The sequence below is a fragment of the Meriones unguiculatus genome, chromosome 8, assembly GCF_030254825.1.
Source record: "Meriones unguiculatus strain TT.TT164.6M chromosome 8, Bangor_MerUng_6.1, whole genome shotgun sequence".
Classification (NCBI taxonomy): Eukaryota; Metazoa; Chordata; class Mammalia; order Rodentia; family Muridae; genus Meriones; species Meriones unguiculatus.
The window spans coordinates 78,049,394-78,063,241 of NC_083356.1; the positions used below are offsets into that span (position 1 = coordinate 78,049,394).

General features: G+C 51.7%; 1 protein-coding gene across 10 annotated transcripts in view; it reads left to right on the forward strand.

Moving 5' to 3' along the window:
• Dab2ip (DAB2 interacting protein) overlaps positions 1-13,848 on the forward strand; it is a 176,350-nt gene that overhangs the window by 122,944 nt on the left and 39,558 nt on the right. Inside the window, exon 1 of one of the 10 annotated variants that reach the window (XM_021656169.2) lies at positions 12,444-12,867. The exons of the other annotated variants lie outside the window; for them this stretch is intronic. Within the exon in view, the coding sequence (XP_021511844.2) occupies positions 12,713-12,867 (155 nt within the window). The 5' untranslated portion in view covers positions 12,444-12,712. Of the gene's footprint in view, positions 1-12,443; positions 12,868-13,848 lie in introns of those variants that run through there. 10 annotated transcript variants of the gene reach the window in all.

Here is a 13,848-nt window from a genome sequence, read left to right on the forward strand (position 1 = left end):
CATTAACAAGGGACCAAGCCCATCCTGAACCTTGACCCCTCCCTGAGCTATGGGTACACTCAGGGGACTGGTAGCTTTCTTCCCCCAAAAAATCCCATATGCTGAGATGGAGTACCAGGAAGCCAGACCCACAGAGAATTGTATCCAGGAGAGCAGGACTCCTTGGGGGCCACCGGAAGCACCTGCCTGGTCCTTGTCTCCACCCAGCAGGAACTGGTTGTTGGGGACAATTGTCTGTGTTTGGGGTAAGTCTGAGGTAGAAGAACAAAGAGAACCCTTCCTGCCAATACAGCTCTGACCTTGAAAACCCTGTGGAGTTTCATTTACTGGAAAGAAAGAGGGAAGAATTGGTTACCAGCTTCAAAGAGGGGCAGCCCTCCTGCAGGCAGCATCCAAGGAAGCCTTGACTTTGTGAGTTCTTGCTGTTGAATTTCTTTTCAGTTTCACAGGAGTCCTGGGGATCTCTGTCTGGGCTGGCCAGAAGGTGCAGAGATGCCAGGATGGCTGCGCTTAATCTGCCTGGACACTAAAAGGCCTAACCTTTAAACAAAGATCACACAATGAATGACTCCAGAGATCTAAACATGGCCTGAAGATTATTCTCCTGTGTGTCCTGCTGTAAAAGTACCCATTTGTGGGCAGGGCCAGAGACTGGAGTGGATCAGTCTGTACTTGCTGGGGTCAGTGTGGCAATCAGGAAGTCCTGGGTGTGGTGAAGCCCAGCACTTATCTTATTTATCTGCTTTTTTATCTGTATTCACATACATCGGGAAGTCTCTGTTGTGTGTCAGGAGCTGGTGTGACCCTAGGAGAGGTTTGCTGTATGGTGGGTACTGCCTTGCCCATGTGAGGAACCCTAGCTGAGGTACTTCATAGCTACGGTGACAGTTGCAACAGTCTGTAGAGCTGTGTCCTTCTGGGGTCAGAGGCAGCTGCTGGGCTTTGGTGGCAGAACTTGTATTTAGAAGAGAAAGCTCTAGAGTTGTTTTTGTGACATTTGAAATTTTCACATCTTTGAATGTTGGCAATTGATTCAAAACTTAAAAATGTCATACACTATGTGGTTAAACAAAACATGAATGTTGACCAAATACAGCCTGCCCTATGTTTAAGAGTCCTTTATGGTAAGGTTGGCCAAAGTCCAGGTGGCTAGAGGTATTAGGCCTGCCTGCCTTCCTTCCTTCCTTCCTTCCTTCCTTCCTTCCTTCCTTCCTTCCTTCCTTCCCTCCTTCCCTCCCTCCCTCCCTCCCTCCCTCCCTCCCTCCCTCCCTCCCTCCCTCCCTCCTTCCTTTCCTTCCTTCTTCCTTTCTTTCTCTTTTGTTCTTTCCTTCCTTCCTTCCTTCCTTCCTTCCTTCCTTCCTTCCTTCCTTCCTTCCTTCCTTCTTTCTTCCTTTTTGTTTTGTGCTGGCTGTCCTGGACTAGATTTGTAGGCCAGACTGGTTTTGGACTCATAGAGATCTATCTGCCTGACTTTGGCTCCCAAGTGCTAGGATTAAAGGCATGTACCACCACTCCCAGCTTAGGCCAGGCTTTCTTGCAGAAATAAGGGGACCCACTCCCATTTATTTAGCTGACCATGCTTGCCTGGCTGTGAGCTGGCTTGGTCCCAGTGGTGTGCAGTGTTGCCCTGAGCCAGCATATCAGCTAGAGGCTAACCCAGTCTGCCATGAAAGCTTCCAGTCCTAGTCACTGCCCCCTGGGTCCTTTCCCCAGCCTTGCCATATAGATAAGCCCCTCTGGCCAGGTAAGAGCCCAGGGAAGAAAAGTGACTTAGAGATGTCCCAGTGACATCTTGGGCACTCTTGGGCAGTGGTGCAGCTTTACAGCTGTGGGATAGCACTGTCCATACATATGACCTTGCTCTTCTGCCAACATGGCAGTCCCTTCTTATGCTGCTACAGAGGGCCTTCACAGGGACCTTGTGGGTCCTCCCTACCCTCCCACTGTAGGCTCCTGCTTCTCAGAGCCTTGGTCACCTCTGGTCTGGCTAAGGCTTGTCCAGGCATGTAGGCATAACTTTCTCTTTTCTGTTTCTCCACTGGCTGTCACACCTTCCATAATCTGTGCTTGATTTATAGAAGATCACCTATTACCTGCTCCTTCAGATTGTCCCCCAGGTTTCAGAAACTTCAATTATCCCCTTGTTGTGTGCAAAGCCTTAAGGCCAGAGCTGACCCCTCAAGGCATCAGATTGGTAGAGCAGATAGGTGGCCAGGTTTCTAGCCCCAGTGTTTGCAAAAGCATGAGGAGAATGGAGAACACCCCACCCTGCCCCTGTGTGGCCTTGAAGGTTCTTCTACACCATGCCTACCCTGTCCTCTGTGTGTTCCGGGTTCCGCCTGAGGTCAGGCAGCGGTCAGGCATCACTAGGAACTTAGGGGTGACAGGAGCCATATTAGGCAGCTCTTACAGCGTTCATCACTGCCCTCCTATTCTGCCCCTCCCTTATTCTTTTTATCTTCTCTTAGTCTTTTTTCAATGCAGAGATAATTAAAATCAGAAGCACTGAGCATAGACCCCAAGTACTGTTATCTCAAAACTCCTAGCCCACCGAAACCACCAGAGACCTTCCTCTGCAGAAAGATTTCAGGGGCTCACAGAAAAGTGCTGTCCTTGTGCCTGGAGCAGGTGCCTTCCTCCTGCCCTTGGCTAACATGGTTGGAAGGCAGTGCAGTGTTTGTGTCCTTCCCTTGAGCACTCCTGCCCTCCCCCACAGCTTCTGGTGCGGGGCCTGGGGAAGTCCTCTAAGTGTTTGAGTCCATAGAAGAGTGGTGGTGGGGCTCTTGAACATGGCTTCTGAGCAGCTTTACACAAGCTCCAAGGTAGGCAGCTTTCTTGTCTCATCTTCTGGTGCAGATAGAATTCCCCCGAGGATTTCTTGGGATTGAGTTATTTCTGGCTTTGTTCATCTGTGTCCCTGGGGACAGGGACAGAAATCAGCTGTGGTCTCTGCCTATGTTGGTGTGGGAGAGGTACCTGCTGCTCTTAGAAGGCTGGTCTCCAACACAGCTTTTACCTCGTTCTTGGCTGCTCCAAAAGGAGGCCAGGCCCAGGCAGGAGTGTGGGCCATGGAGGAAGAGAGTCAAAGTTGAGGTTCCCAGGAGTGCCTGTCCAGAGCTCTGAAACGTGTGGATTAAGACTGGCTGGCTGGGAGGTGGACCACCTGGCTCTGGGTAGGGGCAGGCTTAGACAGCCCAGTGTGTGTGCTAGGCAGAGACTCTGTGGTCCTGCCTGCCCTGACTAGAGCTTAGCAAAGTTTTCTGTGGTTTGAAAAGTGGCCGTGGAGCCCAGCCCATTCCCAAGAGCTCTCATGAGGGTCTACCTCACAGCTTCGGGGGAAGGGGTGAGTATTAGGGGTGATGAGGATGTGGGTGGTAATGAGTGACAGGGGTCATGAGAAGTATTTATAGGAGAGTCTCCTTGTGCCTGTAGCTGATCCTAGGGTGGTCTCCCTGCTTCTGCTTCTACTCTGGTTTTGTCAGTGTGAGAGCAATTGGTCTCTTGCTGTTGATTATTTTTTGAAACAAGGTCTCTGTAATGCATCCCAGCACTGGGATTACAAGTGTGGATTACAATACCTGGCAACATTAGATCAGGCTTTAAAATAATATATCCTCGGAGAACTTGTGAGGGCAATGCCTCTTCTGCTGCACTGGTCCCTGCCCTGCAGAGCACCCTCATCTCTCTCTGTTGTTCCCACTCCTATAGCAGTGCCCTCTGGCCCTTGCTTCTTCATCTCTTTGATGTGTTAACCCTAGACTCCATCCTGCTTGAACCTAGACTCAGCTCACCCTATGCATTTGTGACCAGGAGTCTGAGCTTCTTCGTGTGTCTCTGGTACCTAGGGTAGGGGCTGGTATGACGGTGAATGAACAGACAGTTCATACGATTTTACCCCAGGAGATAGACCCCCTGTATTTTACAGACCGAGAAGCTAATCTCAGAGAAGTGGGTTCAGTGGCCCAGGGTTGTCTAGCTGCAAGAGGACACTGTAGGGTTTAAGTGCTGTAGGGTTTAAGTGTGGTGTCCTGCTTTAAAGCTTTTTCTTAAGCCACTGGAAGCCCTTCCTGCCCCAGCCACCAGTTGGTCAGACCTGCCTCTTGGACAGATGGGAATGTGAGGGGCCTAGAAAAGGTGGGTGGGGTTTTTACCTTGGGGACATGAGGGATGAGACCAAGGAGGAAGTGATGAAATAAACCATGGTTCTGAGCCTGCCAAGGGTCTACGTGTTAGGAACTTTATTGAGGTGGTTCAGGTCTGAGAACCCCAGGAGAGTGGTCTTGGAAATAGCCCCTAGGTACAGCCATTCTAAAAGACAAACAAACAAACAAACAGCTGTAGTCTATTGTCCAACCACCTTCAGGCTTCAGGCATGTTTTCTGTTTCTCAGGCCTGGCTAAGCTTCCCAGGCCCAAGAAGTGCATGGTGAGTGTGTGTGTCCGGCCTTGCTGTTTGCACTGTCCTCACGTCTTCTTAATCAGTCTATTTCTGGGAGCGATGACTTCATCTCCTATGATTCTCGACACAGCCATTGTAAGACATCCGTTGAAAGATTGGGCCTGGCACCATTCATGTTCTCCTAATGAGCCTGGATGGGAGAGTGGTTGGTGGCCTGACTCTGACCTGGCTCTGGGTCTTACAGTTCAGCTATCTCCAAGACACTCTGCTTTCTAGGGGAGTCCTTAGATTTGGCCCTGGTGACCTGAGGGGCCTGTAGCAAGTCTGCCAGTCTAGTTCTTCTTGTGGGCCCACTGTGTGCATTCTGTTGGGGTCCTGGGAAGTGTACCAAGCCAAGGCTCCTCCTCGCTGGAAGAGGCAGGTGCCTGTAGGTGTTTGGGTAGACAGAAGGGAGGGTATACTCCATCTAGGCTGTGGAATTGTGTAAGTAGCAGCCTGGACTTCGGTAGCCATGGAACCTAGAACCAGGCCCCCACTAACTACAGTGAGGGTGGGCAGGCGCTCAGCCTTTAACACCTTTCCAGTTTTGTTTTCTGAGGGAGCGGAAAGCTTTTGAGCATGTAGGCAAATGTCCTATCACTTAGCCGCATTCCCGTTCCTTAACCTGTGACTCAAATATGTATGAGTTTCTATCTGCCTTTATGAAGTAAATGTTTGTTAATGAAATTAATAGTATAAGCAAGATTTGAGGAGGGTGGGCGGGGGTGGGGAGGAAGGGTTATTTAAACATACTTCAAACAATGCTGGTTCTAACTGCTGAGCGGCACATTTGCATGTGTAATGACTGCTAATTATAGGTGGCCTCAGCTGCTAACAAGCTTGCCTGGTTATGCTACTTTATTGTAGTCACCCACTCAGAATTCTCTGGCATGCTTTTCACTAAAGATAACACAACAGGAATAATAATACCTATCGGTTTTTGATCCCTTGCTACGTGCCAGACATCCTACCAAGTGCTTGGCAGGCACCATCTCATTTAATCTGTGCAACACTCAGTGTCCCACAGATCCTTACCTCCTGTGTACAGAGCATGAGACTGCTCGAACAGTCAAGAGCCCAAAGGGTAACGCTGCCTCAACAGGCAGGTTCCTCTGCTCTGAGTGCTCTTCTGTTAGGGGCACTTGGTAATGCACCCCTCTTTCATCTCTAAGTCTTTTCTCTTTCTTGGCCCTCTCAGAAGCCTGAATTTTGCTAAAGAGGAAGCTGAGAATTGCTGTAAGAGGGAAGTAGGCCCCATATCTTCTAAAGTAAAACCAGACCAGGCAGACGCCCTTCTTTCTGCAGTCTGATGTTGAGGTGTGAAGGGTGGGGAGTTAGCCACTCAGTAGCCACCCCCACCCCCCACCCCAGGACCTAAAGGAGACTATCTTTAACAGCAGGAGGAGGAAGCTACCTTGCCTGCTGACGGGGCTAGCCTGGCCTCTGAGCTTACTGTAAGGCAGTAAGCAGTTGGGAGGACACTGTCACAGCCTAGATTGATTTACAGTGTTGTCATTAAACTAGAGGTGGCCCACAGTGGCTCATGACCAGCTGTAGCTGGGTCTACAAACAGGCTGGGTCTCACCTGATGGAGTGAGATGGTATTATGGTTTCTTCTTCATTTGTTACCAGCAAGCACTTACACATCCCTAAACCATTCACCTTATGTGTTCTCTCCTCAGAGTTGAGAGTTGTGGATTCTCCTAGAAGAACATTCGATAGCTTTGGAACTGCATTCCTGTCTACCTGAGCCCTCTCACTCTGGCTTGCTTTTCTTTATCTGTCCTAGTAGCGCTGGAAGGTGGGGCTTGTAGGATTCCCATTCTAGAGATAAGGAACCCAGGGCTCAGAGGAGACCAACAGCTCCACCCACAAGGCTGCTGGTGAAGCTGGGATCCATCTTGTTGTCCAGCTCACCTCACTGCTTCCCAGTGCTTTCTGGCTACCAGGGAAAGCATGAAGCCTTCCCTAATGACTCAAAAATAACCAACAGTGGGCCAGGAGCCATTTTTGGTTCCCCCTTCTCCTTTCCATTTCTCCAAAGCCACTGGGGACATGGAAAACCTATTCATTTACACTCCATCATTCTCTTGAAGACAGAATGGAGCTGAATTGGGTCAATGGCTCTATTTGCTGTGCTCAGCTGTTTCCACTGCAGCACCATCATCACTACTGGATCCGCTGCTGGATCTGTGCCACTGAACTCACCAGTTATGACTCCATATCTTTGGCCATCCTCAGCAAGCATGGCTCCAGCAGACCAGTGTTATTCAGGCTCCCAAACCCTGTAACCTCCACCTCCAGGACATAGGCTTCAGGTCTTCAGCGCCAGCCCACAGGTGCCACACTTCCAGCAGCAGTTTGTGCAGATGGGGAAACTTACGGCTTAGTACTCGCTGGGATGCAGGCCTCAGGGTCAGACATTGTGGGCCTTGCCGGCTCTGCAGATTGGGAAAATAAGAATGCCCTGCTACGTACCTCTGTAAACAGGGCACCTGCCTCGTGGGGCTGGGCTGCTCTGGTGTAAACAGGATGTCAGTGGCCAGCCCTGGGCTGGTAATGAGAGGTGCCCTGTGTGCCAGGCACAGCCTTTGGAGGGAGTCGGGGGACTCAGAAAGGGGTGAGTTGGGCCACCCACCTCCATATAACCTAACCCAGCTCCCTGCTCCAGGGAGCATACTGGTGATAGCCTCCTTTGTGTCAGACTCACACTGGACAGTGATGCAGCCCCTTCAGGCCCATAGCCTGCCACGTTGTTTTAGTTGGCACCAATTTGGTGTGCCTTTCCACTCAGCTGTCAGCTTTCTGAGGGCAGGCGCGGGGTGCATCGTCCATGCTTGGGACCCTAGCTAGATAGCCTGGGCAGGTTGTTTGTCTAATGGGACTGTGCTCTCTTCTGCAAAGGGCGGATGGTGCCGCCTGTCCTTCTGTGGTGTGTATGCTGGTGTCAGCTCACAGCAGTGTTGTACAGGATGCCTGTGGAACAGGCTCAAAGAACCCTGGGAGGAAGAGAAAGGCAGGTCCCAGGCTGCCTTTCCACCTCCTGAAGAGGGGTGTCTGAGGGCAGGAACTGTGAATGCCATCTGGCTGCAGACCGGCTGTCTGGCTACATTCAGCAGCACGGACAGCAGTGGCTGGTGGACCTCCTCTCATCTCCCTTTGCCACAGAGCACTGTGAGAATCAATTGCTCTGACCTCACTTCTGACTGAGCAGTGTTGGAGCAGGACACTGACTTTCTTGGAGCCAGGCAGTGATGCCAGATTGATTGACTTATGACAGCCACCCAACCTGAGAGAGTGGCAGCCTCCCCCAAGTCACCCTGTGCCATTGTTACTGGTCGTCCCAGGGTTGGGGATAAGGACACAGCTTCAGGGATTTGAATTTCAGGAAGCATGTTTGAACTTTGACATGTAACCTAGTGTAGATAACAGGTGATAGTTGGAACCCATGGTAGTGGAGCTAGGGATAGGGCTTGTGGACTAGGTAACAGCTGATTTAGAGGTTCAAATGAGGTACTAGTTAGAGCCCAGTGAGTGGCTCTTTTTCTGGATAAGACTTCAGGATGGGGAGCTTTGAGCACTGGGTAGTAGTAGCATAGACACTAGGGGTAGATTATGGTCACTGTGTTCTTTGTTCTTGATAACATCTGATCCTTGGCACACCATGCATTGCTGCCCAGTGCTTGGCAGTGTGACAGCCAAGGAAGGGAAATGCTGACCATGTCTCATTGCTTGTTCAAGTAAATTTACTCTGTATTTTCAGAGAGGTGTCAACATGTGTGGGAATTTACTCCCACGAAACGCTTTAATGGAAACATTACATTTGGGGAGCCAACATGTGTTAACATCTCGGTGGGGGAAAAGGTTCCAGGCTTCTCTGCCAGCCACAGTAATCACCACAAAGCTTTGCATGGGGGCCTGGCAGAGGAGAGGGATGTATCCAGGCTCCTGGGGATTAGAGGTAGCCAGAGGCTGGGAACTTGCTGGGCTTACCTGGAGGAGATGGGTCTACTGAGCCAGTGGAGAGGAAGGGAATTGAGGGCTGTTGTGGGCTGACAGTGCTCCTGAAACACCCACACAGTTCAGGCCCTGCAGCAATGGGTGTTGGGGAGCCCAGAACTCCAGCTCCCACCAGTAAGTAAGTATCTGTGTGACCTTGGGCAGCATTCCTGCCCCCTCTGTGCTTCAGCCTTGTTTTCGGGCAGCTGTTGTGTGGATACCCACACCTAGAGCCCATGGAGGTTTAAGGAGATAATGTATGTAAAATACCTCACTCTGGGCTTGGCTCAGAGCAGGTGCCAGGACACATTTGGTTTTTGTTGGTGACGATAAAGCTACACATGCATGGATGTGCTCGCATCCATTAACAACTGGGGAGCCTGGAAACTGCCTCTTGGAGTTGGTCCTCAATCTAACATCACGTTTGCATCCTACCATCAGCCAGAGTGTAGATAGCACATGTGTTGGGAGGCCCCTGTCCTGCCACAGCCAGGCCTAGCAGAGTGCTCTGCAGGGGTCCCACAGGGCTGCTCTGTGGGACTTGTTGATTCGTCCTGGGATGGTCCTCAGGTTATAGCAGCACCTCCTCTAGAGGGGGGCCTCTGTCCTCAGGGAGCAGCCCATGGAGAGAAGAGGGGAATAGGTAACCATGCTGGTCATTGTTGCAATTGCTGTGACCAAATGCAAGGCAGAAGCAGAGGAAGGGGTTATGTATGTGGCTGTTAGCTTAAAAGAGTTCTGTTCTTGGGCACTGGCCCCATGATCAGTTTAGGAATAGAGTCTGGCAGGGGAATGCTGTTCAACTCCTGGCCTATTAGAAAGCAGAGGGCAAGTGCACTGCAGGTACCTGGCTCCCGTTCTTTCTGTAGGCTGCCAGTGCGATGCTCTCCTCTCCCATAGGTGTACCTGCCTCACCAGTCTAAATCTACTCACGTTGACAATGAAGATAAGCCAGGGATTTGCAGGCAGGGCCTCAGTGCCTTCATTCTCCTGTCACACCAGGAAAGGGGGGGAGTTTCCAGAGTCTTACAGAGAGCTACCTGGGGTGGGTAAGTACATCTTCAGAAAGGAAAGATGCCAGGGCCTTGAGCTCAGTGACGAGACTGGCCTGTAGGGGCGTGTGGGTGTTCATGGTGCATTAAGGAGTCATTGGTGTTGAACCAGAGATGAATAGACCCTGAGGAGGACCTTACAGATCAAGAAGTAGCATGCAGGCCATAGAGCACAAGGTAAAGGCAGGGCAGAGACATATTCCTATGGCTGGGAGCCCGGGAATAGGGAAAGAGTGACCTTAAGTGGGTGGGGCCTAGCCGGGCTCTGAAGGTGGATTATCTAGACAGGAGGGTGTGTCCATGAAGAAGGGAGGGTCTTGAGGTTGGTTATGAAGGTGAGGAGTGTGCTGAGGTATAGGGCCTATTCAGGAAGGCTTGGCACTCAGGCCTGTTTGTTTCAAGGCTGTGTGCACCTCTGGTTGGGGCTGGGAGGGTGTGGAAGATACAGCTACTCCAAGGCCAGATAGTTGGTAAGTGTGGGAGCCCAGCTTAGGATGTGGTCCAGCCTGTGCTTGTTAGCAGTGGCCCCTTCCTGGGACTGGTACCACCTACGGCAAAAAGTCCTGTCCTGGGGCCTGTTTGCTACAAGAAGACAGAGCCAGGAGAAGCGAGTGTGGTACCATGCGCTCATGGTGTCCATAGTTAGCCAGTGCTTGGGAGCCTGGGGCAGTAGCAGCTTGAATTTGAGGCCATCTTGGGATAAAGATTGAGGCCTTTTCTCAGAAAGAATGAAAATGCAGAATCACTGGCAGGGAATGGCTTCCTGCCTGGAAGAATTCTAGGAGGGCTTCCAGTTGGAGGCGTATTTGAGTGACGTACATCTGGATCGGACCATTTGTTCAAGTGACTCTCATCTGTGGACCTGACTTTATATGGGAAGTGATTGACTTGCCTGTCTGTTGCATGCATGATCATGAAACTGGTAGTAAAAGGTCCAGCTTGGAGCCGGCACCCTGGTGCTTAAAAGATGGGCTGTGTTTGCTCCTTTCCTGTTGGTTTGGCCACTGTGAAACCTTTTCTGGTTCTGTACTCTGTGAGTATGTTGTCACCTCTTCACATTAGGTATTGTTACTAAGACTTGGAAACCGAGAGGGTGAACCTAGGCTCCAACTGTAGCTAGCTAGAAGCCTGACGGACCATGTACTCTGAGGGATGGGCAGGTGCATTTGTGGCCAGATGGGGTGCTGTTGGGCCAGCATGCCCAGAAGAGAGCCAGATCTGAAACTGGAGCCCGGCAAGATGGAGTAAACTAGGTGCCCAAAGGTTGGATTCACCCAGGGCCAACAGTATAGCCTCGTCAGCAGCCCTATGCTTGCCCCAGCATGCAGTAGGTGCCAGACACTCTAGCGACTCCAACTGCTAGGGACGGAACTGCAGCTGTGGTGATCCCAGGAGGGCCTGGCCCTGGGCGAGAGCTGTATTTCCTTTGGGGATGTGAAGCTCTTGAAGTTATGAACCGTTTAGCTCTAGATCAGCTTTTCTGTGCCTGGTGGCTCTGAGGGAAAGAGGGTTGGCCCCTTGGTGCTAGAGGCCTAGTAAGTGGAGCCTGGTACTGTGGCTTGTCTTTTGCGGTGTGGAAAAGGGTCATCTGGGCGAAAATGTCTGCCTCACTAGGGATTCCTTCCCAGAGGATCTCTGTTACAGTGAGTGCTGTGTATGGGAAGGCCTGAAGATTCATCTCCAAATGTAGCGCCTAGATATCTGGGCACCACTCTGATGTAGGAGAACTCTGGTTCCCAGCTTGCCTACCTTCCTATCTTTAACACTCCCTTGTCCTGTTGGCCCAGCCAGACACTACTTCTGCAGTAGAGAAGCCATCTCAAAGAGAGCCTTTGCAGCCAAGACTGCTGTCTGGGGCCCAGAAACCGTCTCAGCAGGAGGACTCCAGGCTAGGGGACTGGGGTTGGGGGGAATGGCTGAGCTTCTCCCCTGTCCTTCTGTCCCAGTGACTGGTCCACAAACCCCTGCCCTTCTTGGGACCTCTCTTTGTGGGGCTTTTTTAAAATGTAGTCTTTGCTCAGAGGTTTACCCTGGCTGTTCTGGCTGTGCTGTTGTGAGCTAGGTGATAGCCCCAAGATGGAGCCCTTTTTGTCTCACCTCCCTCTGAAGTGCCTACAGTCCAGACTTTCTCTGCAGTGCCTACAATCCAAAGTATGGTTTTGGAGTGGCGATAGTTGAAAGGTGCTATTGGGATGGAGTGTAGCCTGGGGGCCGATTGAAAGACCACATGGGAGCCAAGCCCCAGTTTCTAGCCCTCCATTCCCTCCAGACTGTCTCCATCCCCACAGCTTGGGCCTGCCCTGGAGAGCAGCCACACATCTCAAGCCACAGAAGGCAGCCGGCCTGGGAAGGAAAGGCCCACTCCAGGCCTGGGAGAGTAGAGGGCGGAGCCAGCTACTTCTGGCCTGGAGAGAGTTCCTGGGAGCAGTGCAGCTTGATGGGAGTCTGGACTGCTGTGGGCTTGGCAGAGAAGCTGGAGAGGTGAGAGGTACAGGGATTCCCTCAAAGCTTGGATTGCTCCAACTCCTCCTTAATCTATCCCTAGCTGGCTGGCAGACCAGCTAGGAAAATACATTCATAGATCAGACGCCTATCATGCCCCTGCGTTTTGTTTTTTGGCAGGTGCCAAGTAAGGTGTTCTGGGCTCACTGGGGCTGGACTGGTAAAGTTCTTGAGGGAGGGGAAAACTACAACAAAACAAGATGACCTCAGATCCCTGCTATGAAGAAAATGAAGCAGGGTGATAATGGACATGGGGGAGGAGGGTGGGAAGGGCTCTCCCAAGACTGATCTTTTGATCTGAGACCAGACTGAATCCAACTGGGGCTGCCGGGTATTGGCTACCGCAAAGGCTAGGGGCGGGACTCCAGAGGGCAGAGCCTGCACTCCAGGGGAGGTGCTTGTGGAAACTCTGGAGCTGAGGCTCCTGGCTTCCTGGAGTTGTTCCTGCACCCGCCATAGGCCCTGGGAGGTTCCTGCTGCTGGCTAGGAGAAGCTGTTTATTTTCAAGAGCTCTTCTGACTTCTTGGACCTGGAGGCCTCGTGGTTACCTGGATGGAAGACTGTAATTTTCCTCTTGTTCTCTGGGGAACCCGGAAATCTTTAGACGTCACCTCTGTGTGTTTAAAACATTTTGGGAGTTTCAGCATGGAGGAGGAACCCTTTGGGTTCACCTCTTAGATGTCCACCTAGACCACCTGGGTCTGTCTGCGCCTCTCTTGGGAATGGGCCTCTGTGGCCTTGGACTCCTCAGTGACAACCCTGGCAAGATCCTGCGCTGGTCTGGAGGTGCCACTCTCTGGAGGCCCAGCCATCCTCGGAAGCCTCACCTGGCCCCCGGGCCTCAGGTGTCCAGGCCTGCACTCCTCCCTTTGCCAAGGTCTGTGTTTGGATGTGCAGGGAAGGAGGAAGAGGACTCAGATTTCCGCTCCCTGTTTATTTTGCATTCAGCCAGGCATGGGGTGTGGGGCATGGCTGGAGGCTAAGGGCTAGTTCTCTTTGGAGGTGTGACACTAGGAGGAATGGTCAGTGTACACTGCTGTGGTGAACAGAAGCCTAACCCAGATCTCTCCATATACCTCTTGTTCCCAACAAAGAGTATGGGAGAATAGGCCTGGGGCTGGAGTTGCTGGATAGATGGCTTCCAATGCCTTGGGAGCCAAGTCCTGCCCTTGGGGAACAAGCACCAGGAAACCAGCAGATGAAGCTCCGGGCACCTGCAAATTGGGTGTCCCATGGCCTGGCTCTTGATCCTAGCCCAGAGGAGCTGCAGGTGGGGAAGGTGACTGAAAAGGGGTCTTTGGGTTCTCGGCAAAGCTGCATGCGACCCCAGGCCCTGTGGTTCTCCCTGCCACTGCCTCTTGGACACAGATTTAAAAGTCTGAGTCTGTCTCTTTGCTCACAGAAGCTTTCCTTCTGAAACGTGTACTGATCTAGACACTAATAAGAAGTAAAGGGTTTTCAGAGTAGAGCCCTTCTCCTCTTTTCTGTGTGTGGGTTGAGGGGTAAGGATTGGCTTTCTCTGAGGAACTCTAGAGGCTGCCATTACCCTTGTGTTTGTTCAGCAGCTGCTACGTGTGTGTCTTGTCCCCAAGGACTGAGCTGCTGGTCCGCTGCAGTCCTGAAGCCTGCCTTCTCTCCTGAGGGTGGGGTGGGGGAAGGGGGCTCTGGATTTCTTATCTTTCTGAGTTTGCTTCCTTGGCCACTCTGACCCTTGATTTGCATAAGTAGAGTTTACATCATATTGAACACTCTGTTAGGACAGATGACATTGATAGCCCCTGGCCACGCACAGCTTCCCTTATGGTGAGACATAGGTAAAAATAAGTAAGCGATAGCTGGCTGCACGCCCAGGACTGAC